At 43.3% G+C, this 24,477-nt stretch overlaps 3 protein-coding genes across 13 annotated transcripts in view; 2 read left to right on the forward strand and 1 right to left on the reverse strand.

The window, feature by feature from the left end:
- LOC121604626 (nuclear factor 1 X-type-like) overlaps positions 1-16,358 on the forward strand; it is a 114,224-nt gene extending 97,866 nt beyond the window's left edge. For 6 of the 11 annotated variants that reach the window (XM_041934194.1, XM_041934190.1, XM_041934196.1 and 3 more), the window contains 5 exons: positions 366-494; positions 3,761-3,930; positions 5,593-5,740; positions 8,023-8,111; positions 11,427-16,358. In XM_041934194.1, coding sequence (XP_041790128.1) covers positions 366-494; positions 3,761-3,930; positions 5,593-5,740; positions 8,023-8,111; positions 11,427-11,441 — 551 coding nt within the window. In that variant the 3' untranslated portion in view covers positions 11,442-16,358. The remainder of the gene's footprint in view (positions 1-365; positions 495-3,760; positions 3,931-5,592; positions 5,741-8,022; positions 8,112-11,426) is intronic. The other 5 variants (XM_041934198.1, XM_041934200.1, XM_041934197.1 and 2 more) reach the window with 4 other exon arrangements.
- Positions 16,359-16,938: 580 nt separating this feature from the next.
- On the reverse strand, positions 16,939-19,572 carry LOC121604652 (vegetative cell wall protein gp1-like). The gene is made up of 4 exons (XM_041934226.1): positions 19,395-19,572; positions 18,576-18,743; positions 18,349-18,495; positions 16,939-18,261 (listed from the first exon to the last, which is right to left on the reverse strand). Exons 1-4 carry the CDS (start codon positions 19,395-19,397, stop codon positions 18,196-18,198), a joined length of 384 nt encoding a protein of 127 aa, XP_041790160.1. The 5' UTR covers positions 19,398-19,572; the 3' UTR covers positions 16,939-18,195.
- A 485-nt stretch (positions 19,573-20,057) lies between these two features.
- rnf11a (ring finger protein 11a) lies at positions 20,058-24,392 on the forward strand. Its single transcript, XM_041933459.1, has 3 exons — positions 20,058-20,485; positions 22,136-22,317; positions 22,643-24,392. The coding sequence occupies exons 1-3, from the start codon at positions 20,387-20,389 to the stop codon at positions 22,812-22,814; spliced, it is 453 nt and encodes a 150-aa protein (XP_041789393.1). The 5' UTR covers positions 20,058-20,386; the 3' UTR covers positions 22,815-24,392.
- The last annotated feature ends 85 nt before the right edge of the window (positions 24,393-24,477 follow it).

Below are 24,477 nucleotides of genomic sequence, written 5' to 3' on the forward strand. Positions count from 1 at the left end.
CATGCACTAAGGCTTTGAAACATTGCTCAGCCCATATTATCTGACTATAAAGCTGGGAGTTAGGAATCCTGCAGTATATCTCTGAATGAGTTATTACAACCTAGAGTCCTCTGATTGACTCATTGAAACTAATGGGACAACAGCCAAAAGAACAGGGAGCAATGCACTGCCATCAACCAATGAGGAAATTAAACAATCTAATCAGCAAATCATGATTGTCAAAGTCCCCTTTAATAAAAAATCAAATTGATTTTTTTTAGTGTAGCCAATTAAATAAGCAACATTTTGTTGATTAAAACCACCTCTCTCTTTTCCTCCCTCTTCCCCACCACTTTTTTTGTTGATCCCATTTTTTTTTTCGCCAGGACTGTCCTCGCCTGGTTCACTTAAGAAGCCGGGGAAGTTTGATTTCAACGCCCTGACTTCCCAGACGAGGTCCCCCCGCATGGCGTTCACACACCACCCGCTGCCTGTGCTGGCAGGAGTGAGACCAGGTGAGAGCGCTGCCATGAACCCAACAACCCCAATCCCCCCTTTATAACCTGAAAAAGAGAGAGAAGGAAAGGGAGTGTCAAACTTGATCCTAGATTGCCATATTTACACCTCCGAACTCCTCTGGAAAGAAACAAAATACATTCTACAAACGTGTGCCTGGAAATGATGAAAAATCCCAAGCGTACTTACTGAGAAAGCAAAATAAAACTTTAAAATCCTACAGTTGCAACTGCTGAGAAGCAATATGCCCGCAGAGTTTCACCTGTTCAGTGTTACTGCTATCATCATGGCTTGGCATAAATTTCTCTCTCTCTCTCTTTCAGCCTCTCTCATCCATCCATTTTACCACCATCTTTGTGCCTGTGTGTTTTAATATTGTCATTGCATGGTACCATTGCTGCATCCATGCCTTTGTGACTTATTGGCCTCATATCTTGCTGCTTCATGCATCCATTGTAATGTTTTTAGAAGTCTGTTTTTCCATTGAAACTGACAAAGCTGTGTATTCTTATATAATGAACTTGACTGGGTGTGTTAATATACCAAATGGAGTTATCAACACACTTAATAATTTAATTTATGCTGTAATAAGATCAAAAACTAATACGTACACGACATGAGAACCTTGGAAAATATCTACTTGTTTATGGTCAAGAAAGCTGTTGTACCAAGGAAAAAGACACACTATAGTGAAAATCAAAAAAATCAGTACTATATCTACAAGAAGAGGACAAAAAAGGGGCCATGCGTCTTAATCGGGAGGGGGGGTTCTTTGCCATGGTGCATCTGTCAGTTATTAGAGCCAACCAGCGCTTCTTTTTGTGTTTGTTTGTTTTTTTAGATGCACCATCTCAGTTTCATGTTTGTTCTTCAAAATATGTGTATGGTAGATTTTGCTTGCCAGTATAGAGCAAATACAGATTTAGCAGCAAGTTGTAACAGGGATTAAAACAGTATCTGAAGTCATGCAGTTGCACAGAGGTAGTCTGTAGTGTATAAAATTAAGTAACCAAAGTAACATCCAGTATTTCCAAGGTCTTGTTTCATTAGAGGCACTAAGGGCAAGTTGTCCTCATAAGAGCTTTTAGGTGCTATAGGATAACCGACATGGTTTCTCCATCTCCAGTCAGAGAATTCCCTAAGTCTCCAGGATCTCAAGTTTGCCAACAAGTCCCTGTAGGCTGGTCTCACTTTTCAAAGGAGTAAATATGTCCTCCTCTCTCAATCTCTCCCTCTCATTCCATTTGTCTCTCAGAGGGATGATTTGATCCACAGCCAAACCAGACCTACCGCGTAAAGGTCATTTGGACTCATTGCCTTCCATGTTGAAACGTATTGAATTTTACTTACGGAGCTCCCCACAGTATATTTAGAAAATATAGTTCAGGCCGGATCTCGCACCATTAAGCCATGTTGTTTATCTGCATGGAGCAGTCCTATACCCTCTGGAGAATCCAAAGCACCAGATTGAATTTTGCATTTGAATTGATTTCTAAAATCTGCTGCTCTGTTTGGTGCGTGAGTTGAAGAGGTGTGAGGGACTGGCTCAGGTTTCTTTGTTCGTCCAACTAACTTCTCACACTCTCTGAAACTGTGTGTGTGCACTGTTGGCTTAGAGGGTTTCATGAAATAGAGAGACTGTAATGAGACAGCGTTTAGAGATTTTGAATGGTGCGTTTGTGCACACACATATAGACACACATGTGCGTATGTGTAAATTTACACTCTTGTGGAGGACTCTCTGTGCTAAAATGGCTGCCATCCAAATGGAATGTCCCTCGGAGGCCTTGGTTCTATAAAGAGACTGGAGGATGATGGGAGGGAGGGAAGGAGAGAGGGATGAAAAGAGAAATGGGGGTAGACAGAGGGGGGGAGAGAAGCAGTTAGCAATCATGGCTTGCCTTGGATGGACTGGAGCTATTAGCTCTTGTTGTGTAGGTCTAGTGAGTGTGGCTGCTCAGGGGTAAGGACTAGATGGTTTATGTCCTGTTTTTGGCTCCGGACTGACGTGGAGAGCTGCCAGATTGACTGTTGTCTGATTATACCAGTCTGGAGAGTCCGCCATTGTGACGGTGATTACACACACACATCAATATACTGTACATACAAAGACACATGAAAGCTGCAACAGACATAGCAACACATTCATACAGACAGAGCACAAAAATGCATGCAAACAAAGATACAGAAGCAAGGACCCACAAAATTCAATTGCACACAAAAACCCAGCAGAAAAAAAACACACACCCAGACACAAAAAGATGGGAACACCAATACGCCAAAATACAGAGCAGGCACACACTTTATGAGTACGGCATACACAAGAGATAGTAGGTGACAGACATAATCGCAGATGCTTGTTCGCCAGGCTCCCCTCACCTAGCAGCTTGCCTCTTTAGTTTGGTGTGCCAAATTACCAAAGCCATAGAATCTCAGCAGAAGACAGACAGTGGAGCCTTGTGTGTGTGTGTGTGTGTGTGTGTGTGTGTGTGTGTTTGGCTGGCTGGTTGACTAATGTCTCCGGGAGGCGTTTTGTGGTTGGTTGGGAGCAGAGGGGAGATTCTCTCTCAAGCTTCAAACTACTGGGCAGAACCGCACAGCAAGGATATGCTGCTGATTGATTACACATCACCGACAAGCAATAAAACAAAAGTGGAAAAACCCACTGTGTGTGTGTGTGGCACTGTCATACACCAGTGGTTTGTGTGTGTGTGTGTGTGTGTGTGTGTTTGAGAAAGAAATTGAGAGGGAGCAGAAGGCAGAAAATACTGTAACACTGGAGCGTGTATGGGCCTGTGAAAGTGTGTGTATGTGCATGTGGTGATGCCAGGCTTACCAGAGGTACAGAGAAATCTAGTGGGCTGATTTCTAAAATGAATGGGACCAGATGTTTCCCAATAGCCAGGGATAATGCCAGTCATTTGTAAGCAGAAGCAGCTCTAGTCAGTCAACCACAAGAGAATGTCACAGCGATTTTCTGTGTTATGACAATAATAGGCCTAAGCGACAACCTGGTCTTTGATGCCAGCTGTGTTGGTGCTTAGTTAGAACATATGCATGTCTTATATACTTTCATAGGTATGCATGGACTGAGTAGAGTGTAAATGTAAAGTTAACATCAATCCTGTGTTTTACAGTAGTAAAAAACAAATAGAATGACCTGAGCCTCATTGTATTTTCCTACTTTTGGTCTCTCTTCTACTCCTCATGTTCCTCTTCCTCCTCTCCTTTCCCTGTCCTGTTTCCCTTTCACTTTTCTCCGCAGGGAGTCCCCGTGCCTCAGCCTCAGCTCTGCACTTCCCCTCCTCCTCTATCATCCAGCAGTCCAGCCCGTACTTCACCCACCCCACCATACGCTACCATCACCACCAGGACCCGCTTAAGGAGTTTGTGCAGTTTGTGTGCACCGATGGCACAGGACAGCCCAGCGCACAGGTAAGTGGTCTATGGGTTCAGCAAAGGAAGGTGAGGGGACGGTGGGACGGTCTGCGGCACAAACGGCCATAAAAGAAACGTTGGCGCTGATTAGAAGTCAGTTTATAATTCTATACAGAGTGACTGCTACATCATTTCTAATGTTATTTGTTAGATATGCAGATACAACAGGGTCATGTGAGCCCAGACCAGGGAACAGAGCAATCTTTGTGAAGTGAAGCAACTTCACCAGGGAAGAAGAAAATAGCTTAAGGGCAAATACGTCAACGGGAGGAGGCAGCCAGATGTGCTTAAACAAGAGAAAGAACCCAGTTGGAGAAAACCAAGGGGGAACAAGCCAAACCACATTTGACTCATCATAGTTGTAACATATAAACTTCTCCCACAGTTATGTTCAGGTTTATGAACGAAGAAAATATCAGGAAAAAGCCCCTTTCAGCAGACAGGCAGGTATGACCCGGGCGGGACTGGCAACTGGCAGTGGATTTCCTAAAGGGAAGCACTAGGGCTGCAAACTTGGTAGACGGGGTGTGTAGACGGATCTAGATTAGCACTGTTCAGAGAGTTAGGTATCCATGGAAGGAAACTGAAGCAAACATTTAAGACTCCTTATTTAACAAGCCCTCAGTGGCCAGGTGCCATTTCAAGTGATGTCCTCTTGACGGGCACATCTTTCCCAGTCTGCATTGTGATCGGTGATCAGAAATCATTAAAAATATTTATCTGTACAAAGTTTATGTGAGTGCCGAGGGGAAAGAAGGAAAAGACATTAAAAGCACACCATGTTGCAGATGAAGCTGTGGAAGCTAGCGAGGGGTTCTGGGTGAGGAGGAAACTAACTGAGGAAGCTAAGTGGGGCAGAGGGGTGGGGGTGGGGGTGTGGTGTTTCTGGGACACAGTTGAGCCTTTTTTGAGGTGTCATGGGGCTAATTCAGTGAAACCTCAGTGAAGGGAGGTGCCCCCTCGATAGCCCCCACTACTTGCCCAACACTCATCCTGAAAGCTAGAGTTTCCAAACATCAAACATCAAACATTTCAGAATTGTTTGCAGACATGTTCGCTGAGGTGCAGGGTGCTGGTAGAACTGTAAACCTCTACTGAAAACTTGGCCTTGTGAGCAACTTTGAAACCACTTATTGAGCCGTTTTTCATGTCATGTATTATTCTTTGTTCTCATTACTTCACACACTGATGACACAGTATCAGCAGTGAAATCACACATGCACACACACAATGTACATGCACTCGCACATAGAGACACCCCTTTCTCATTGCTGGTTTCCCCTTCTTTTTTAATTTCCTACATTGCACTATAATAACTTCCCTTGTGCACAACTCCATTTTTATTTTCCACTTGTGTGTTGGTATTGTTCAACATTTTTTTCACTTCTAATTTATCTCATTATTTTTGACCAGACTTTCTGATTTTTTTGTTTTATTCTAAAATTGTGGGTGAGTTAGGTGATCTCTTTTGTCCCTGTGTGCGAGATTACTTGTGTGGATTCTGTTTGCATCTGTCTGTATATGAGTGTCTTACCTTGACATAGGAAACTTGGCCGTGTGTGTGACTTTATGTCGTGTTCGTATGTGTGTCTGGCTCCTTGTGCACTGTATATTCTCGGGGTGTGTCCTGCTCACCCTGTCTGTATGGTCCGTCTGCAGCCTAATGGAGGTGGCCAGAGCAAAATGCCGGGCTCCTTCCTGCTGCCTCCGCCACCCCCGGTGGCGCGCCCTGTGCCCCTCCCCATGCCCGACTCTAAAATCATCAGCACGCCCACTGACGGCGGACTCAGCTCACCCGCATCTCCGTGTAAGTCACCCCAAACTCCCACTCCCCTCCACAAACCCCCATTACTGCCCCAGTCTCCCCACAGACTTCTCATAGAAGCCATTCCGATCCGATTTTAGGCTCCAGTAGGATGGTTAGCTCTTAGCTGCCAGTTGATTTGTCCTCTGTTCCAAGCAAAACTACATCAAGTTTGTTAGGCTAGAACAGATGTAGCCATCATAGACGTCCCAGTATTTATGTGCAGTGCAGCTACACTTGGCTTTTTTCTGTCATCTTGTAGTACAACTACTGAAAAAGCACAGGTGTGGGACTTCTACAATGGCTACTGCTGTAGTTTTTCATAGTTTAGCTGACTGCTTCCAGTAAGGTTGTAGTCTGTGCAGTCAAACACTCAGCAGCCCCAGGAGCTTCACTCCTATTTCATCCATGACCTTATGAACTGTACTGTACCGTACTGTACTGTACTGTACTGTACTGTACCGTACTGCACAAGCAAGATCTAATTCTGTCGAGGCAGAAGCCACGCCTTTGCCAAACCAGAGATCCTCTTTCAAGCTCTTCTGTATCTCTGAAGTTCAGTCCTCTTTTCTCTCTTTATGTCTTTGCAAACCTCCTCAGCCTCTTTCCTCCACCCTTTCTCTTTCCTCAAAATCTTTTTATTCACTCTTTCTCTCTCTCTCTCTCTCTGGTGTTCGGTTTCCTGCAAGCACCACAAGAGGCAGTGTAGTCTCTCTCCCTTCTTTTTGATGTGTTTTGTAGTTTGGGGGGAGCAGAGCAGGGCCCTGTGCACGTTGCCTCTGTAGCCGCACGCCTTTGATCAACGCAGACTTTGCATGTCTGTCTGTGACAGTGGCAATACAATCTACCCCCTTCTCTCATTTCTTTTTTGCCTTCTTTTCTTTATTTGATATATTCTCATATCCTCCTTTGTTTCTTTTTTCCTTTATTTCTCTCTTTTTTCTTTTTAAGGGAACAAAATTAGGGCAGTTGGCGTGGACTCCAAAAAAACATCATGCCCCACTTTACCCACCCAATCCCCTCGCCACTTTCACACAAATCTCACAACAATTAAAAATTGAGAACAACAAAAAACATGGAAATCACAGTATAACAAGAACAACCCAAATCTCTCTTAACATGAATGATAAAATCTAATCAAACCTGTCTAATTAGTGCTATGCTGGGGGAGCGGGAGAGAGGAGTGTCATCAGGGAGCGGTGAGGCTTTGGTTGGTTCCACCCAGACAGGTGCGGTGCGAGAGTCGGGCCATGGGAGAGGCACACCAAGAGGGGGCACTGGACGGAGCAACCGGGGCACCTTCTCCTCCTTTTGTTTTGACTTTTTCTCCTCTTGCTGTCCTATCAACCTTTCCTCCCCTCCCCCCTTCCAACTCTCTCGAATTAACGTGTCACTTTATTATTTATTTATATGAACATCTATATAAATAAATATCGTACTTTCCGTCTCTTTTCTCATTCCAGTGACTGTTATCACTGTATTTTTTTTAACCCCCTCTACTTTTGTCTCTGATTCTCAAGATATCGTAAATACAGTCATAAAAACACACACACATGCATATGGTACACGCGTACCCTCACTCATGCATCAGTTTCCAGCCCTGTCACTGTCACCCCCACACATCCCCATCCCCTCAACCTCAGTCCAGTCATGCACAGCAAAAGTTCTAGTCAGCCGCCATGTTGGAGTCCAGTGAGAACAACTGCCCTAAATTTGATCCTGTGGCATCACTGAATGGTGTCACCGTAGGCAAGATGCTCCTCTTAACCTATTAAATGTAAATGGAGCATTGGTTACCATTGGTGATGAATACAGTTCCTCCATTGGTCACCCTATTATTAAATCCACAGTGAATCCTCAGTGGTTTTCTATGATTACGGTGGCTTATTACTGAGGCCAGGGGCTGCTGAGGAGAGGCTGTGACCAACAGTGCAGCCATAGTTGGGGGAAATAGCTACTTTATGTTTGTGCTAATCATTACAGGCTGTACATCCCCTTGTTAAAGACATATTAAATGATTAAATAAAGGAAAGTCACAACGAACCTGCCCTCAAAATGAATAAATCATCCATGTGACTAACAGGGCAGTAGTATCCCATGACCCTTACTGGTCTTTTTCCAGCAATTCATTTGACAGTGGATCGTAGTCGTAGTCTTAGCATTAGGCTAATATTATATTAAAACATATTGATAATGATAAGGAGAGCATCAAACTCTTCTATGAGCTCGGTGTGTATGTGTGTGTGTAAAAGCATGTACACACTTGTCCCTCTCTCTGTTTATAGCATACTCCACGCCAGGCTCCACAGCTCCCAACCGGTTTGTCGGCATCGGAACACGGGACAACTTTCTGAATATCCCCCAGCAGACTCAGGTACCCCGCCAACCTCCCTCATTTAATTAACATCCACCCATCCGCCTCTCCCTCCTCCTCCTCTTCCTCTGTTTTTATGTCCTTCTCTTCCTTCTCTCTCATCACCCGCTGCAAACCTGATGCTGCACAGTGCTGCACGCAGATGATACTTTACAGTGTGCCATTACTGTAGGCATCTTCGGGTTTAATGGGACAAGCATGTCATTCAGAGCGAAGACCGTGATACAGAGGCAGTGCTCAGACAATGGATCTGCATTGGCACTGGCTACACTCAGTGACTGAGCCCATGGTACCAGTGTTGATCAACAGTTTGAATATATTGCCACATTGAAAGTTGAGCTGACATCTGTAGTCATTCATAACTGTTAACCTGCATTATTCTGGCAAAACAGTCCCAAGTCAAGGTCCACTCACAAGCTTTTTCCAGCTTTTAACCACATCGCACTTCAACATGGAACTAAGCTCAGCTTTGATAGAGATGGAATGAGAGATATGTTAAGCTTGCATGCAAACCGATTCATGTACATGAAAACTGAGCAAAATCCATAAATGAACACTGTGCGTTATGGTTGAAAGCCTTGGAAAAAGCTTGCAAGTAAGTGGACCTAGATTCAGGATTGCTTTGTCAAACTACTTCCAAGGGCGAACCGTAGTATGTATTTCTAAAATGCAGTTTTTGAAGCTTCTCATGCTGAAAAAAAATGTTGTGCTGTCCACGTCTTAGACACTGCCATCTTTAAAATGCTTGCAGAGGAACATTATAATGGACATGGGGAGGCAAATATGTCACATTGTCAAGATTTTGTCCATCAATTGTTTGCAAACTTGCCCACCTACACTGACACAAAGTGTTGCCCGTGTATCAAGGCCTTTAGTTTCAGCATTGGTTTACAGTGTCTGTACCACAGTAGTTTCCCCACAGTGAATGTAAGCAGTGCCAGTTAGTTTCAGCTCCAGCAGTGTTGATTTATCTCTGCTCGGCCCCACAGTGTGTATTAGTGCAGCATGTGAGGCCAGTAGTGAACTACATTGTGGTTTCAGCTTTGGCTGCGCTCTGCCACTGGGCTGCAGTGTCTTGGGCCTCCTCCATCACCAACACAACTTTTCTCATTAGGGGCTAACCGCACCTGCCTGCAGCCAACTCAGCTCTCCTGTCCTCCCCACACATGGAAACAATCTGCATTCCTCCTCGGCACAGCTCTGCTCGGCTGCTCTGCTCCCCCCTGCCCTCCCCTCGTGCATCAGCAGCCCACCCTCCCTCTCTTTCTCTCTCCCTCTCTCCTCCTGCTGCTCCCTCTAGTATTTTCGAGCTCCCCACCTGCACCATTCTCCCACAGATGTAGCCCTGGCACTGAGGGGACATCCAAACACCATCCAAATGTGTGTGAGCGCGTATACGCGCACACACACACACACACACACACACACACACACACACACACACACACACTTCAACTCTGTGCCAGAACTCTTGCCCCTCATTTTCTCTCCTAAAAACAACAGGGCTTTTACAACAGCTTACATCTGTTCAGAACACTTATTATCTCCTGCTATTGCTTATCAAACATTATTGAAAAATATCCGCTTTGAACATTTCTGCTGGGTTTACGGCACACACACTGAGAACCTGGGCACTGGTCTCCACTGCTCCCAGTTAGCTGAGCCTAGTAGGTCAGTAACAACCCCAGCCAGAGTGAGTAACAGAGGTCTCTGCCTTTCCTGCTGTTCTCTGGCATATGGAGAGGTTCAGACGATGGCCCTGCCAGCCCGCCTCGCCGCCTGCTAGCCAACTAGCCAAGACAGAGGGAGAGAGTCTTCCCACTGCTGTCGGGACAAGAGGCAGAGAAAAGCTGGTCTGAGGAGCTCTCTGGTGGTGAGGCCTCAGCCCTGCAGGAAGAGAGGGGCAGACAGGGGGACGTCTATGAACAAAGTAGGAGGGCCTGAAAGAAACGGAGGGAAAAAAGAGAGAGGGAGTTAGTCGAAGCTCACTGCACTCCACAGTCACGTCCCGGCTGTCTGGTTGCCCGCAGCAACCAGACATGATGTCATAGGCAGTTGAACTTGGACTTGAAGGGGGGTTAGAGAGAGGGGGTCACTTTCCACTGCCAAGGATTACACTGGGAGAGCCGGAGTGAGAGAGGGAGAGGAGAAGAGACGGGGGTTAAGGGAAGTCAGAGCCAGGAGGTGGAGTTATCTACAAACACCGAAGAATCATGGGTAGGAAGGAGGGAGGCACAGTTGGAGGAGGATAGATGGAGGTTGAGGGGGGTTTGCGAGAATGGGGGACAACAGAGAGTTTGCTGTTAAAGGTGGGGTGATTCGCTGCTGTCCCCGGGCCGAGGCCTGTGGAATGTCAGCGGCAGCCAGAACAGCTCGGCCTGTGCCAAAGCCTCCACTCTGCCCTCTTATCAAACTGAGAAACTGGATCCCTGGAGTAGCTGCCCTCAATAGCTTTACAGTGTAGCCTGAGACCACTCGGGCCCACAGAGCAGAGACATATTAGGAGGATCGCTTTACATGTAAACTGGTAGCGCATGACAGAGCGGATATAGTCTAGTGTTTGCTCACTGGAAAGCCATTCAGGCTAAATGCTATTAGTAGCTCTGAAATAACACAAGTGTTTTTAATGAGTAAAACACCAGAGTCAGCCCTCTCGAAAACAGCAAGCTTTGACGTTGAGGTAGTAACTTTTCTGACACTGTGTGGGACAGCTGAGCTCAGCAAGTACTGTAAGTGAGGAGGGAAAGCGGTAGTAGGTGGCCCCCTAGTGGATGAAGGATTATCTACACAAGCACTTCCCACCACTTCAACCATGTAAAACAAAGCACAACAAACAAACTAAACATTGTTGCTGCTTGCATATGCCTCCCTTTTCTGTTGTTTTTAAAGGTCTAATTTCCTAGAATAAAAAAGGCAAAGACTGGAGGAACATCTGTAAAATATGTTTTCTCCTGTCCTATTAATCACCCTGAGACCCCTGAGATTTACCTTGTGACCCTTTGTGGGGGTCTTGACCCCTAGGTTGGGAAGTACAGTGTAAGATGCTGTTCTGTGTTCATACTTAATATCTTTTCATACTATGCTATGTCCCACCACGTCTACCACCTTTGTGTGTGTGTGTGTGGTGTGTGTGTGTGTGTGTGTGTGTGTGTGTGTGTGTTTGTGTGTCTGATAGTAAGTAATTTTCCATATTTTTCTTTTTTGTCATTGTACTTCAAGTTGGAACTTAAGACTGATGAGAGTTGAGACTTGATTTAAATGTAAATCTGCTGATGTTGCTGAAAGACTCATTTGTTTTTCTTCTCTTCTCCACAGTCCTGGTTCCTCTGACAAGGCCTCTCTGAAATCAAGAGCTAAAATTGTGTCATGAAAATTGGAAATTTGAAAAAACAAACACATCACCGCTGATTAAGAACAGACTGCTGACACTCAAAGGTCTTTCTCTCTCGCCAACACTATTCAAAGTACTACTATAGAACCCCCCAAAACCCCCCACCCCACCCCGAGAGGACTCCCAATCCAACACAATTTGAACAGGAACGTTCGTCCCCCTTTATGCAGGAGGCTTCAATGAGATTGAGTGGACAGACTCAGAATGCAAGGAGGAGGAAGAGGAAGATGAGGAACTGTCTCACACACACCACGAAATGCCAGAAAGGAAACACAATATGGCAACCTGACAAACGACCAATTATACATTTGTTGTTTCTTTTTTATGATTTTTTTTTTTTTTTCATTTTGTTGTCTCCACAATGAAACTCCATGCATTGGCTGGGAGATCCAAAAAAATAACAAGTAGTGGTAAACGGTGAAGTCGGATGTGCAAGTTGAAAAAATTGCCACCCAAATTGCACGCCTCCATATCTGTTTATTTTTCCACATACCTCTCCTCCAGGTGCTTGGTCCCACCTGACCCACAACCCCCACCACCCCTCATCACCCCACCTGCAGCTCAGTGCTGCCCAGGGCCCAGACCGCAACCACAGCCGCACGCCTGCGTGTCGCCACGCTCTGCCGCTTCGTTCGCTCAGCCCTGAGCCTCTTTTCATTTCTGATTGGCCAATCATGGTGACACCATCTGATGGTGTGACATATATGCACTAAGTGGCTGGTCTTTGTTTACCTGTCAAAGTATCAGGGCGCCCTGCTGTGGGAAAAGTAATAGCCATGAGGCGAGTGCACGTGAGTGAACACACGACAGACAGTCATAACACTAACTCTACATGTGCCCGTTCGTCCCCTCACCTATGCACTATTAATTTTTAATAAGGGATGAACAATATTGCACATTGATGGTCAGATGAGCGATCGGAGGAGTGAGTCGAGGCGTGCTGCCGCGGCAGGGATGTGGCTGTGCTAACATTCAGGTCTGTGCCCTGAGACACGCAGCGCACATACGCACACGCTCACACACAAACACATGCACGCTTGCATACAGCACATACAGACGTTCTTCTCCAGAATAGTCTGTCACACAACCACTCATTATATCATCTTGTTATTATTCATAGACATGGAATTTAATTTACAGTAATGCACACGCAGCATCAGCTTCATATTATTAGCTTTCATTTTGTTTGTAGGTGTTTTCTTGCAATTTCCTCTTTTTTTGCGAGATTTGGTTTTGGTTTTGTCTCACTTAGATTGTTTTAACCTTCTCTTGCATGCCATAACACTTTTTCCTTAGTTTGCAGTAACACGTTAAGTATCATGCTCAGATTTCAGCGAAGTAGTGACAGCAGTTTCTCAAATCTCTCACGTATGGACAGCACAGTAACAACAGCTCATCACATGCATCCCTTGCATTGCTTCACCTTGTATCCCTCAATCCAGTCACAGCAAACCCCAGAGGACTACACACACACACACACACACAAACACACACACACACACACACAGACAGACACGTACATATAAATTGCACACTAGCACCACCAACAACCAGACATAAAATAATAAAGGGAAGCCTTTATATTTGGTTCTCCAAACTGCCTTTGTTAATGGTTTTTCATTCACTTAAGATTTGTCTTTTTAATTTGAGATATTTTTTCTATGTAAATGTTCACATTGAAATTGCTATTGGTATCATTTTCATCATGACACAATCCAACAAAAGCCGACCTCACAAAATAACTGGACTGCCTAGCTGTTGGTTCTATTTTGCAGGGATAGTAAACAGGGCTGAGGCCCTGTTCTCAGCCTCTCTAGTAACATTAGCTCTATGTACTAAAACCATATATCAAAACTATAACAATATATCAAAGTGCCTCTGTATTCCCTTCATGCAATTAGTAATAAACTTGACTTCAGGTTCTCTTCCCACATATAAGCTAAAGCTACAGGGAATGGTAGCGTTGGTGCATGTGGAAACCATTGGCCTAGGACAGATCTTTATAGAGGACTGCAAACTTTTTTTTTTTGTAAAGACAGAGAGAGAGAGATCTTATACATATATATTTATGATATACAGTATGCTCCTTTTTAACTTTTACTACATGAGCTGGTTGGCAGTCTAGTTATTTTCTGAACTCCCCCCCCCCCCCCCCCCTCCACCCCTCCACCCCCCCACCCACAACCCGTTTAAGTAACATCACCTTACTGTTACCAGTACGGATCAAACGACACACGCCATCGCCATCTGCAGCGCAGCATTATAATACCTAGATGAACATGTCAAAAATCGACAGTAGGTTTGAAGAAAAAAAAGTGTTTGTTTTTTGATGGAAAGTATTATTATTGAAAAATATGTGTCGATTGAGCCACGTGCAATGCATTGGGTAGATCATTGTGTTTGTCTGTTAGAGATTTTTAAGAAAGCTAAGAGAAAAGAGAAAAAAAATGTATTTGTTTCAAGTCCGTAAGCTCCGGGACTCTAAACTAGAGGGCCATGAAAATCCTAGTCTTTGTAAGTTGGGGGTATTTGTTTTTATTTCCTTTGTCTCTTTTTTAATGTTTTATGTGTAATCAGTTGTTTTTAAAAATGTGGGAGGGCTGAAGGAAAAAAAATTCTACACAGCTTGAGAAAAAAAATCTCTATCATCAGATAAAAACTGGTGCTTTAACACTATAAAGTACTTTCAGAACTATTGTAAATGAATGGTAATGAACAAAAATAACAGACCATTTAGGAAACAGCATTATTCCTCTCTATTTTTATTCTTCTTCTATTTGTATTGAGTGGGGGGAGAGGTTCCTATTCCTTAAGGTTGTGACACAAAAGGCATTTTGGTTCAACCTTTAGAAAAAAACAAAACAAACAAACCTATACTGTCAAGCCGAAGAAACTCTTCAGATAACTTACCCATGCACTGCCTGAAACTCACCAGCAAAAAACAAAACAATCCTCCCAGTTTGACTCATTTTATCACATACATTGGCATAAATACATGACAAGTTCCTCCCTGTTTTGCGGGAGAAGAGATCTTTTATTCCCATGATCATCTCGATGTGTTTCTGAATCTCGAGCTGGAGAAAATTCAGCAGGTTGTGTTGAGACCCACATGCAAAGGAGCGAGCATTAGGTTAGACCCTCTGTCTCCTGCACAGATAACACTAATAGAAAAGGGGCGAAAAGTAGCTTAAAATCAGGCAAAAATATGAGGTCAGAACCATTTATGAAATAGGCAGCAAGGTGAGCCTCTCCCCTGTTCCACCCCCTCCTCTGTAAATGACTCTTATAGTGCTTGTGCTGTAGTGTATAGTTTCCCAGCAGTTAAAGGTTGTCCCTTAAAAGTGCCTTTTGTTCACAGACTCCATTTTGTAATCCAGATCGCCCCCTTTTTCCTGAAATGGCTCGAGGTAGCAGGTTGTCCCTGAGTGCCGCAGGGAGGCAACAGGTCGCCGCCCACTCAGCGCCCAGGGACAACTTTTTATCCCTCCGCCTTCGAAATGAATCCCTTTCATTGTACCTCCCCTATATCCTCTCTTCCTTTTCAAAGCTGTATATATATATATATATATATATATATACATATATATATGTATGTATATATACAGTACAAAAGGAAACTGGTGTGAATTAGTTCTTTACTTTTTATTGATAAATGACAAAAAAAATTTTTGAAAAGGCAAAAAAACTTGTTCTCGTTCAGCTCTTGCTTTTTTCTTCCCCTCTGTCTCCACTGTCTGTTTTCTCTTAGACACTGGAGTAGTCTGTAACTGTGTGTCCTTCACTCTCCGTCTCTCTCTCTCTCTCTGTCTCTCTCTCTCTCTCTCTCTCTCTCCCGCCCTCTCCGCTGTTGGGAGGGTGAAAAAAAAAAATGCCGAAAAACTTTTGTCTGAGCAGAATGCAGTTAGCTCACATGTTATTCTTGTCTGTATGCTTCACATTGTATTACCATACCCATCTTCTTCAGCTTCTCCATTCAACAGCTAATGTAAGTGAACAAATTACGCTGACGGGCTTTTGGGGGTGTCCTTGGGTGGGTTAGGAAGGGACGACAGGGGTTCAGGGGTTTGGGTTGAAGAGGTTTATGGAGAACATTAACGGGGTCGAGAGGGCTGGATGAACTGCTTTGGGATGTTGGAAAGGGGCTGCTTTGACCAGGATAAGAGTTTGCTCTTTTGTTTTAGCTATTTATTTTTGGCTTTGTTTTACTTCCCCCCCCTTTTTTGTTTCCTTTTAATTTGGATTTTTTTTGCTGTCAGGGTATGCTGTCATTTAGGCTCTCTTTGAGGATGCCTTGGACTGTAAATGAAAGCTACAAGCACCTTATAACCGGACTTGTCCTGCACGAGGCTGAAAGAGGGGGGTTGCATTTCCAGGACATATTCCACATCCATTCAAACCAACCTTTTAAAGTGAAGTATTATTGTTCATGGTGGGTCTCACACAGTGAAACCCTCAGCAGTATTAGCCATTTACAACATACCAACCAGATAGATAAAAAGCCAGCATGAACCTGATCACTCAGATTTTTGAGGATTCAGGAAAGTCCCTCCATTTTTTTCTCCTCTAACCACCTCATGCTGGACTGCTCCGTGTATTTGTTCTGTTGTTTATTTTGTTCTTTATCTTCTTAAGCGTGTATGGTTATTGGTGTAATAGGCAGCACCCTAGGCCCCCTGACTCCCAGCTCTTCTACGCCTCTGTCTACGCCCTCAGTGCAGCACCACTTCTTTGTGAGAACACCCCCAGAGCTCTAGGTGAAATGCATGTGTTAATTACAGTTTCTTTTCCATAAGAAGAAAAACACAGTTTGAGAAGAGCAGCACCTGATTGAATAAAAAGGATGTTCTTGACTGTACCATCTTGTCGTGCCATGTCTTTCTTTCTATGAAGAATCAGCTCTAGAGCTGCGTAATATCCGTATACAGTATTTGTTGTCATGTAACTAGTACAGTATTACTATAAACTCTTAAAATGGTTCCTATTTGCAGAGCAATCCTGGCGGAAATTGGTGTTGTCTATGTGCTGCTTTCATCCCTTCATTCTCACTGAACCTGGGAAAATCCATCAGGGGAGGAGGTGGAGTGTATCAACGTGCAGTGCAGTCAGGAGATGTCTCTTTTTTCATGATGTCACCAGTATTAAAGACAGTGTCTCCAAGTGGACTTTTTAGCAGTGCTAGCGGCATAGCTCTATTGTTGGCCTGCCTGTCTGTCTGTCAGTCCACCGCTTTAGTCCATATTGAGATATCTCAACAATTTTTGGATGGATGACCATAAAACTTGGTATACATGTCTATGGTGCACAGAGGAGGAATTCTGCTGACATTTGTGATCTGTGGCTTTTCATCTAGCACCACCAGCAGGTCAGAATTTTCACTTATCGAGTGTGTAGGAGCCACATTGAAGTTTATTTTGCTTGCACTCATATTTTGTTGTTTTCTGCATTTTGTGAGATTGCGTCCTCTATAGGTGGTGAATGGTGCCACCACCACCGGGTCAATGGATGCCTATTGCGCATGACTGTAGGAAGGCAGGCAGCAGGATACGCTGCTCACCTGTGCTGAATATTGCCTTGCAGTGTGCTATTTACTAAACTTTATCTTTTGCATACCATTGCATCCTTTTGTTTGTATTTTCTTTTATTTGTAATAAAATCGGCAACAATTCCAGTCAACCATCTCATTGGATTATTAAGGGTGTGAGTCTGACACTGAAATCTGCCTTCTTGTCTCATGGGAAAACGGATAGGACTTAGGCTAAAGGAAAAGCCAAAACCTGTTTTTGTAATAACTGTTCCTCTAACGTCACTGTCAGGTTCACATTCTTGGTTTTGAGGGAACTGTCGCAACTATTGGATGGATTGCTGAGATATGGTGCAGATTCATTTGTTCCCACCGGATGAATTGTAATAACTATGGTGATCCCCTGACTTCTCATCTTGCACCATCATCCCGTTAACATTTAAATTAGTCCAATACTTTGGTTTATGACCAAATACCTGCAAAACTAAAGACATCACATCATGTTCAAAGCAGATCTGACTTAAATTTATGGAAAGTGACAAAAACTACATTTGGCCGAAATGTGCATTTAAACACAATAAAATGAGATCTTTTTAAAAAGCAGTGGAAGTGTACATTCAATATACATCCTCCAATCTTAGAGAATATACTGTAAATAAAGGGGTACTCCAGTGATTTAGTATTGCACATAATTCCATAAAATTAGGAAAGTCAAAAGAGACAGATTACATATTGAAATTCAAGATGCAGGGGTTGAGATATCTGGTCTTTAGGTCCCTAAGCTCTCAACAAGCTTGATCCTTTTCCTTTAAATAATTTAAATAATAAATAGTGGCAACAAAATATACTCAATGTGTCATACCAAGTCCTTATAGTTTAGCATTTTGGGAGCTTATTTCAGATTTTTATGACTATGTTACCAAAATATCTGTTTTTAAGATGTTTGGTTCAGCGTTTTTCAAAGGCACAATAAACTCAGTGGCTGTAATATGTACGAAAAAAGCAAACTCTATATGATCAGTTCAGCTAATAACATATTCAAGCATCTTTGGCCTGAACATGAAGCGATGTGCTCACTCGACTGTACCCTGTTACAGTGTGTCAGCGCCATTAGGAACAGCATTTTCAAGTGCTGGGAAATGTAGATGTTGGTTTTAAGTAAATAAAGTGCGTCAGGGCGATTGGTCGTCTGCAGCCTGGTCCATCTGAGCGACTGCTTCATCTCGCTGCTCCGTCAGCTTGAGACAGAAAGAAAGCCGAGTTATATCTTATGCTCTTTGTGATACGGATAATGATATGGAAAAACAATATCTACAGAAATATACCTGTGGGCCACTGAGTGTCTGTGGGGCAGGATCAGTTTCCTGCTTTGGAACAAGGTTCTCTTCACTATCAGGATTGTCTTCTTGTCCTTCTGATGATGGAAACTGGGGTCCATTTTCCACTGGAAGCGGTGGTGTACAAGGTGCATCCTGGATATTGAGAGATTTCACAGTAAGATCTTTTAGAGGTCTCACACAATATAACTCCAGACTGTGGAGAAGACACTTACCTCTGCGTCATTAACAGTCTCTGGTGAAGGACTCGTCTCTTGGACTGGAGGTCTCTCTTTAGAAAAAAATGGTATTGCAGCATATCCAGGGCACGGTGTGGGACTGCTCCTACAAGGTTGGTTTGTACAGGGGGGAGGAGGGGGTGGTGCCGGTGGTGGAGCTGTTGACTAAATGTGTGAAGAATGACATTAGGGAAAGCTGAAGTCCCACTTTGTATCCAAGCTGAGCTCTGTTCTACTTGTTTGACAGTGACTTCTCTGATTGGCCTTTCTCGAAGAGAAACATGGTACTGAGGTTGTCTGTCTGTCCACACTCTAAACTAATGCGCATGTACTGGTCAGGGCTGTGGCTGCAGCAGAGAGCACGTCCTTTGTGATATTTCTTTAAACTCAGAGGGGCACCCAAACATCCACCTGCAGACTCCGACTTTAGCAACGGGAAAGACACCTGCTAGCATCACTTCCTGTTCTCTTCCCCAGTGCAAGTGCGGTGCTACAAAGATGCCAAAGATAATTATATTGTTGGGCTGTCTTCACATGTGAATAAACTTTTCTATATACGGTGACTAATTGGAATACAGTGTGTTAAATTTAAATCAGAGGAATTATCTACCACAATTACGTACCTGGCACCGGATCATAGATAGCAGATAAAAATGAGCTAAATTTTTTAAAAAGACACCGCCAACATCCACTCCGCACTGCAGATATGCCAACAATCCGTAGTAGAATAACAAATGTTGCTATATAAAACCATTTCTTACAATAACATAAATTAAACACAGAACACAATTGTCATGCGTTGCCTCCATTTCTTACCATGTCTTATTTCTCGGTCTAAAGATCTCTGTGAACTGAAAAAACAGCACAGGACGAAAACACAGCGGGACGAGACAAACAGATCAGTTAAAAACAGCTATTTTTTTCTCCACTAACAACTTTGAAAAACAAAATAAGGTTAACATCCCGAGCAGCGGTCTGCAGTGTCACTGACATGTGTTTCGCCCCCGTCTGCTACGCTGTTCATGCATCCGGAAATGATCCTTCACAATTAAGCGTCAGCGTTACAAACTTTTTTATGAGAATTGTTTTTCTCAAAGAAACAAAGGTTTGTGTTGCACAGATTATATACTCTTCCCGACAGACTAAATGCCAGTGTGTGTGTACAGTGCTGATGAAGGGGAATAATTTCATAGATTCTGGCCATATTGTAAATCCTATTTTATAACCTGCATTTCAGACTTTATTTGATGGTTTATTATATTTTTCCATAATAGATAAACGAATAAATGCCATATAACAGTATAAGTATAGGTCTGTGGCCACTCGGGTGCCCGTTGTCTCATTATCCGTCCCTCATCACCAATGTATGACTTTGACAAAAAAAATCTTAAAATTCTCGCTTTTATTCTGAATTTCTAATGACGTCTCATCAAAGGCGGAAGTCCGTTGTTTTGCACACATACTCATGACCATTTCCGGTTTGTGTTTTTTTGTAAACACAAGAAGCCAGAGTACAAGCAAATACAAACATCACCTCGTTGTGACGGTTGAACTCTATGTCAGCAGTTGTTTTGCCAGCCACCGCGTAGCTCAGCACTGGACGTCTCCATCACGAGAGCGGCGTTTCTCCTCTCGCCGACTTCCGTCACGCTGCTCTCGGAATGACTACAGACTATCGGCTAACTAGCTAAGCTAACGTGAGGCCAAATCGTTCAGACGTTAGCCAGTTAGCTTAGCTCCTGCTGACGCTTGCTCGGTGTCGTTCACCCTCAGTACGAAGTGGTCACGCTCATGGTGGTCTCAGTTCAATGGGGAACTGTCTGTTTTCACAAGGTGCGGATGACCTGTCGCTGCTGAACGAGTCCGAGGGCGGCAGCCTGCCCGGAGAGCCTCCGCCGCCTTACCAGGTGAGCTGCTGGAGCTCCAGATACAAACAGTTGTGTTCCAAATAATAGCAGTGTGTTTAAAATTCTTCAAATTTGAATGAACACAAATTCATTGGGGACACTGCACATCCTATTTCAAAGCAAGAAAACTGGAGAAAGTAATTGAATTTGATAATATTTTACAGAAAGTCAAGAAATATAATGTTCAAAAAAACAGCAGTGTTGACATCTGTCTTTACAAACTCATACATGTACTGTATAAACTAAGAAATGCTTGAAGATTCAACTTTCCTGAGAATCATAAATTAATATTTAGTTGCATAACCACGGCACCGCTCACCAGGTATTGCAGTCCAGGACAATTGTACTACATTCCACAATTCCTCTGCTTTTCTTGGTTTTGCCTCATGAACAGCATTTTTTATGTCAGTCCTCTAGTTTTCTATGGGATTAAGGTCCGGGGATTGTGCTGGCCACTCCATTACTTGAATGCCATTTGTCTGGTTGACCATGGTTTTGCCCGCTTGCTGATGTGTTTGTGGTCATTGTCTTGTTGAAACACCCATTTCAAAGGCATTTCCTCTTCAGCATATGGCAACATGACTTCTTCCAGGATTCTGATGTACTCAAACTGATCCATGATCCCTGATAAGCGATAAATAGGACCAACACCGTAGTATGAGAAACTTGCACCACCACTGTCTTCACTGTGTATTGTGGCTTGAATTCAGTGTTTGCAGGACGTCTGACAAACTGCCTGTGGCCCTTAGACCCAAAAAGAACAATCTTACTCTCATCAGTCCACAAAATATTACACCATTTCTTTTTAGGCCAGTTAATGTGTTCTTTGGCAAATTGTAACCGCTTCAGCACATGTCTTTTTATTAACAATGGGACATCTTACATGACGACATGCAGCGTCAGTTGCCTTGATCCTTAAATAAGGGCCACCTGTTTAACACCTATTTTTTTCAGTGAATCACAGACCTCACTAAGTGAACTCAGCACTGCTATTTTTTTAACACAACTGTACACTGTGGGGTCGTGTCACCTCAGAGGTTTCAACATGTTACCAAAAACTAACCTAAACAGACATTCAGTATTGATGCTGATTGAAATGTTCAGTAATGAAATAACCGTAGCCCCAAACAACACTGTTCAGGTTTGGACTTTTAAAGTATTTGTCTCAATTTGGAAGTTGGAGCTTACTTTTATCAGAAACATACTATTATGGTAGGAAAGCTGGTAGAGGCATGGGCATACTGTGCTGTACATTCAGAAAATGTGATGTTTACCTGTAATTATAATGAATACATCTTATAAATCATATATCAAATATGTCAATCAAAATAAGACGATATGAAATAATTATCTATTAATAAAAAAATAAAAAAGCAAGGAATAAAATGATATGATATGAAGATATGAATAAAACAGCCAACGGTTGAATTTTCCATGATTTAACGTAGATAAAGTCTTAAACCACATCATCCTTACCAGTAAGACAGCCATTCCACTGGTGTTGACAGAGACACAGGTGCATTGCTGTCTTGGATGTCCTCCAAATGATTTCCATGTTCAGTTTGACAAACAGTAACAGTATTAGCTTCATAGATCCATTATGTCAGGCTCGAACGCAAAGGGAACATACCAAGAAGACTTGCTTCATAGCCTTTTCAGGAGCGCACCCAGCCGCTGCCGGTGTACCATCCCACTCCAGGTGAGAGTCGTCTGGCGTGCCAGCTGACCGAGGAGGAGCAGGTCCGCATTGCCCAGCGAATCGGTCTTATCCAGCACCTGCCCAGAGGTATCTTCGACCCAGGCTCCGACCCCTCTGACAAGAAAGTGAAAGAGTGAGTATAAAATTGGCAAAACTCATTACATTGTTTTTTGTCTGGCCGTTTTTTTTGTTTTGTTTTGTTTTGTGGGGTGGGGGGGGGGGTATTCCGCTTTTTCTTCTTCTTCTTGCAGCCTGAGCGTTTGGATAAATAAGTTGAGATGATGGGATCATGTCATAAGTAAATTTTAACAATACGTGTGGAGGGTTTATTGTGTTTTGTGCTGCATGATGTATCACAGTCTGTGTGTGTTTGAGAATCTATAAATGTTGATTTTCCTGACCTAATTTTACAAGCACTGTATTCATGCTTAATGTCTTGCGGTTTCTCTCTGCTCCAGGTGTGTGATCTGCATGATGGATTTTGAGTACAGCGATCCCATTCGGTTCTTGCCCTGCCTTCACATCTACCACGTGGATTGCATCGACCCCTGGCTGATGCGCTCCTTCACCTGCCCCTCCTGCATGGAGCCGGTAGATGCAGCCCTGCTGTCCTCTTACGAAACCAACTGAGCAGCCTCATGGTGGCTGCTCCTGCCTAAAAGTTAACTGCACCTTTTTAGCTAAAACTGTCCTTGCTGTTCAAACAAGTAGCCATGGTGATATGGCGTTATGCAGATGTTTGGAGGGTGTTTTAGGATGCACACAGATGTTAAACTGTGCCCTACAGTACATTGCTTAGGTCTGGTATGCACCTATTTGGGCTTTGGAAATCTTTGCCTTTTACAGTAGAACAACGTGCCAAATCAAGCTAGATGGAAAGCTGTACACGTAGCATAATATTACTGCAATGTGTTTTCACTTGTGTATGACTGACAGTCTATTTTAATTTGTGATTTTTATGGTAATTAGATGCATGTCACCAATATAATTTCCTTCCCCTTTCAATACGTAATGTGCAATATGGTATATCTATGGAGAAAATGCAGGAAATTTGTCTTGGCATCATTGTTTGTCAGAAAATCCAGTGAAAACATGAAGTGAAGTTGCTGTGTTTTTTCAAGTGAACTCATGGCCTTGACTGGCACAAAAGCACAGGCCTCTCTACTTATATGCAATCATCAGAACATAGAAAAATAGGTTTCCTGAGCAAAGATATGCTATGAGGTCCCCTGAGATAATATGGTGTCATTTCAGCTTTTGAAGATATTTGAAAATTGAATATTTTTTTGACTAGGGTCTTGTTGTTTGTACTGTAGTGCTTTTTCCTTTGAAGCTGCTTTTATAATGTGGATCTGTTTGTTGCCTTCCACAGTATGGAACCTCTTCTTTGCTTTGCCTTTAGTTTGTGCTCTCTGTTTTGTTTTAAAAAACAGTCCTCAGTGTGCCCTTTTCATTGTTTACCGTTGGTGACATTTACAAAGACAGGATTTGCTCTGCAGTCCCCCTTAAAGCACCTTGGGCTACCCCTCATGTGTCACTCTGTAGCTTGTAGATTTTGTAGATGATTGTGAGTTTTGATATGTGTGGGATTTTTGAGGGGGTGGTGGGTAGAGATTGGCATGTCGTGGTAACATTGTGAGTTAACCCTGTCAGTTGTAAGCCTTGTTGTAGTTACCTCTCTCTTTCTCATCTGAAGCTGTTGGCTTTTGTTTTGGGTTGATGGCCTTCTCACAGCAAGGGTTGCATTTGCAGAGCGCCCGGGTCGGGTCACACAAATGCTTTTACCTTTTGGTGTTAGACGTGTGCTTTGTGACACTGACCGCATGATGAAAGAGAAGCTACTATTAGAAAGGAATGTATTTTGAATGTAAAGCATTATTCCAGCTTTATTTAGACAGTATAGGTGACAATAAGAGGACATTTCTGATTTACTCAGGCTGCTGTGCCTTTTAAGGTTGAGGTAAGCCAATTCCTGTGAAGTACAATCATTTCTGACTAGACTTTTGGTGTTCTTTTAGTTGTCCTGTAGGGGGAGACAGATACCAGCACTGCACTGATTTGTGTCACCATGAAGTAGGCCTAGGAAGAAGCCAGAAATGTGCTCTGGCTACTGTTAACAATCATTTTGTGTTTTAATTTATAATGTGTGCCGCTGGCGCATGTTTTAGGAAAATTATGAAACCACAATAAAAGTGGATACCAAATTTTACACAAGTATGGCGTGTCGTCTCTTTATTACATGTTAAAGCTGAGGAGGTCACTGTGGCGAAAACAAAAAATATGCTTTGCTTTC

The sequence above is a fragment of the Chelmon rostratus genome, chromosome 3 (genome assembly GCF_017976325.1).
Source record: "Chelmon rostratus isolate fCheRos1 chromosome 3, fCheRos1.pri, whole genome shotgun sequence".
In the NCBI taxonomy this organism is placed as follows: domain Eukaryota; kingdom Metazoa; phylum Chordata; class Actinopteri; order Chaetodontiformes; family Chaetodontidae; genus Chelmon; species Chelmon rostratus.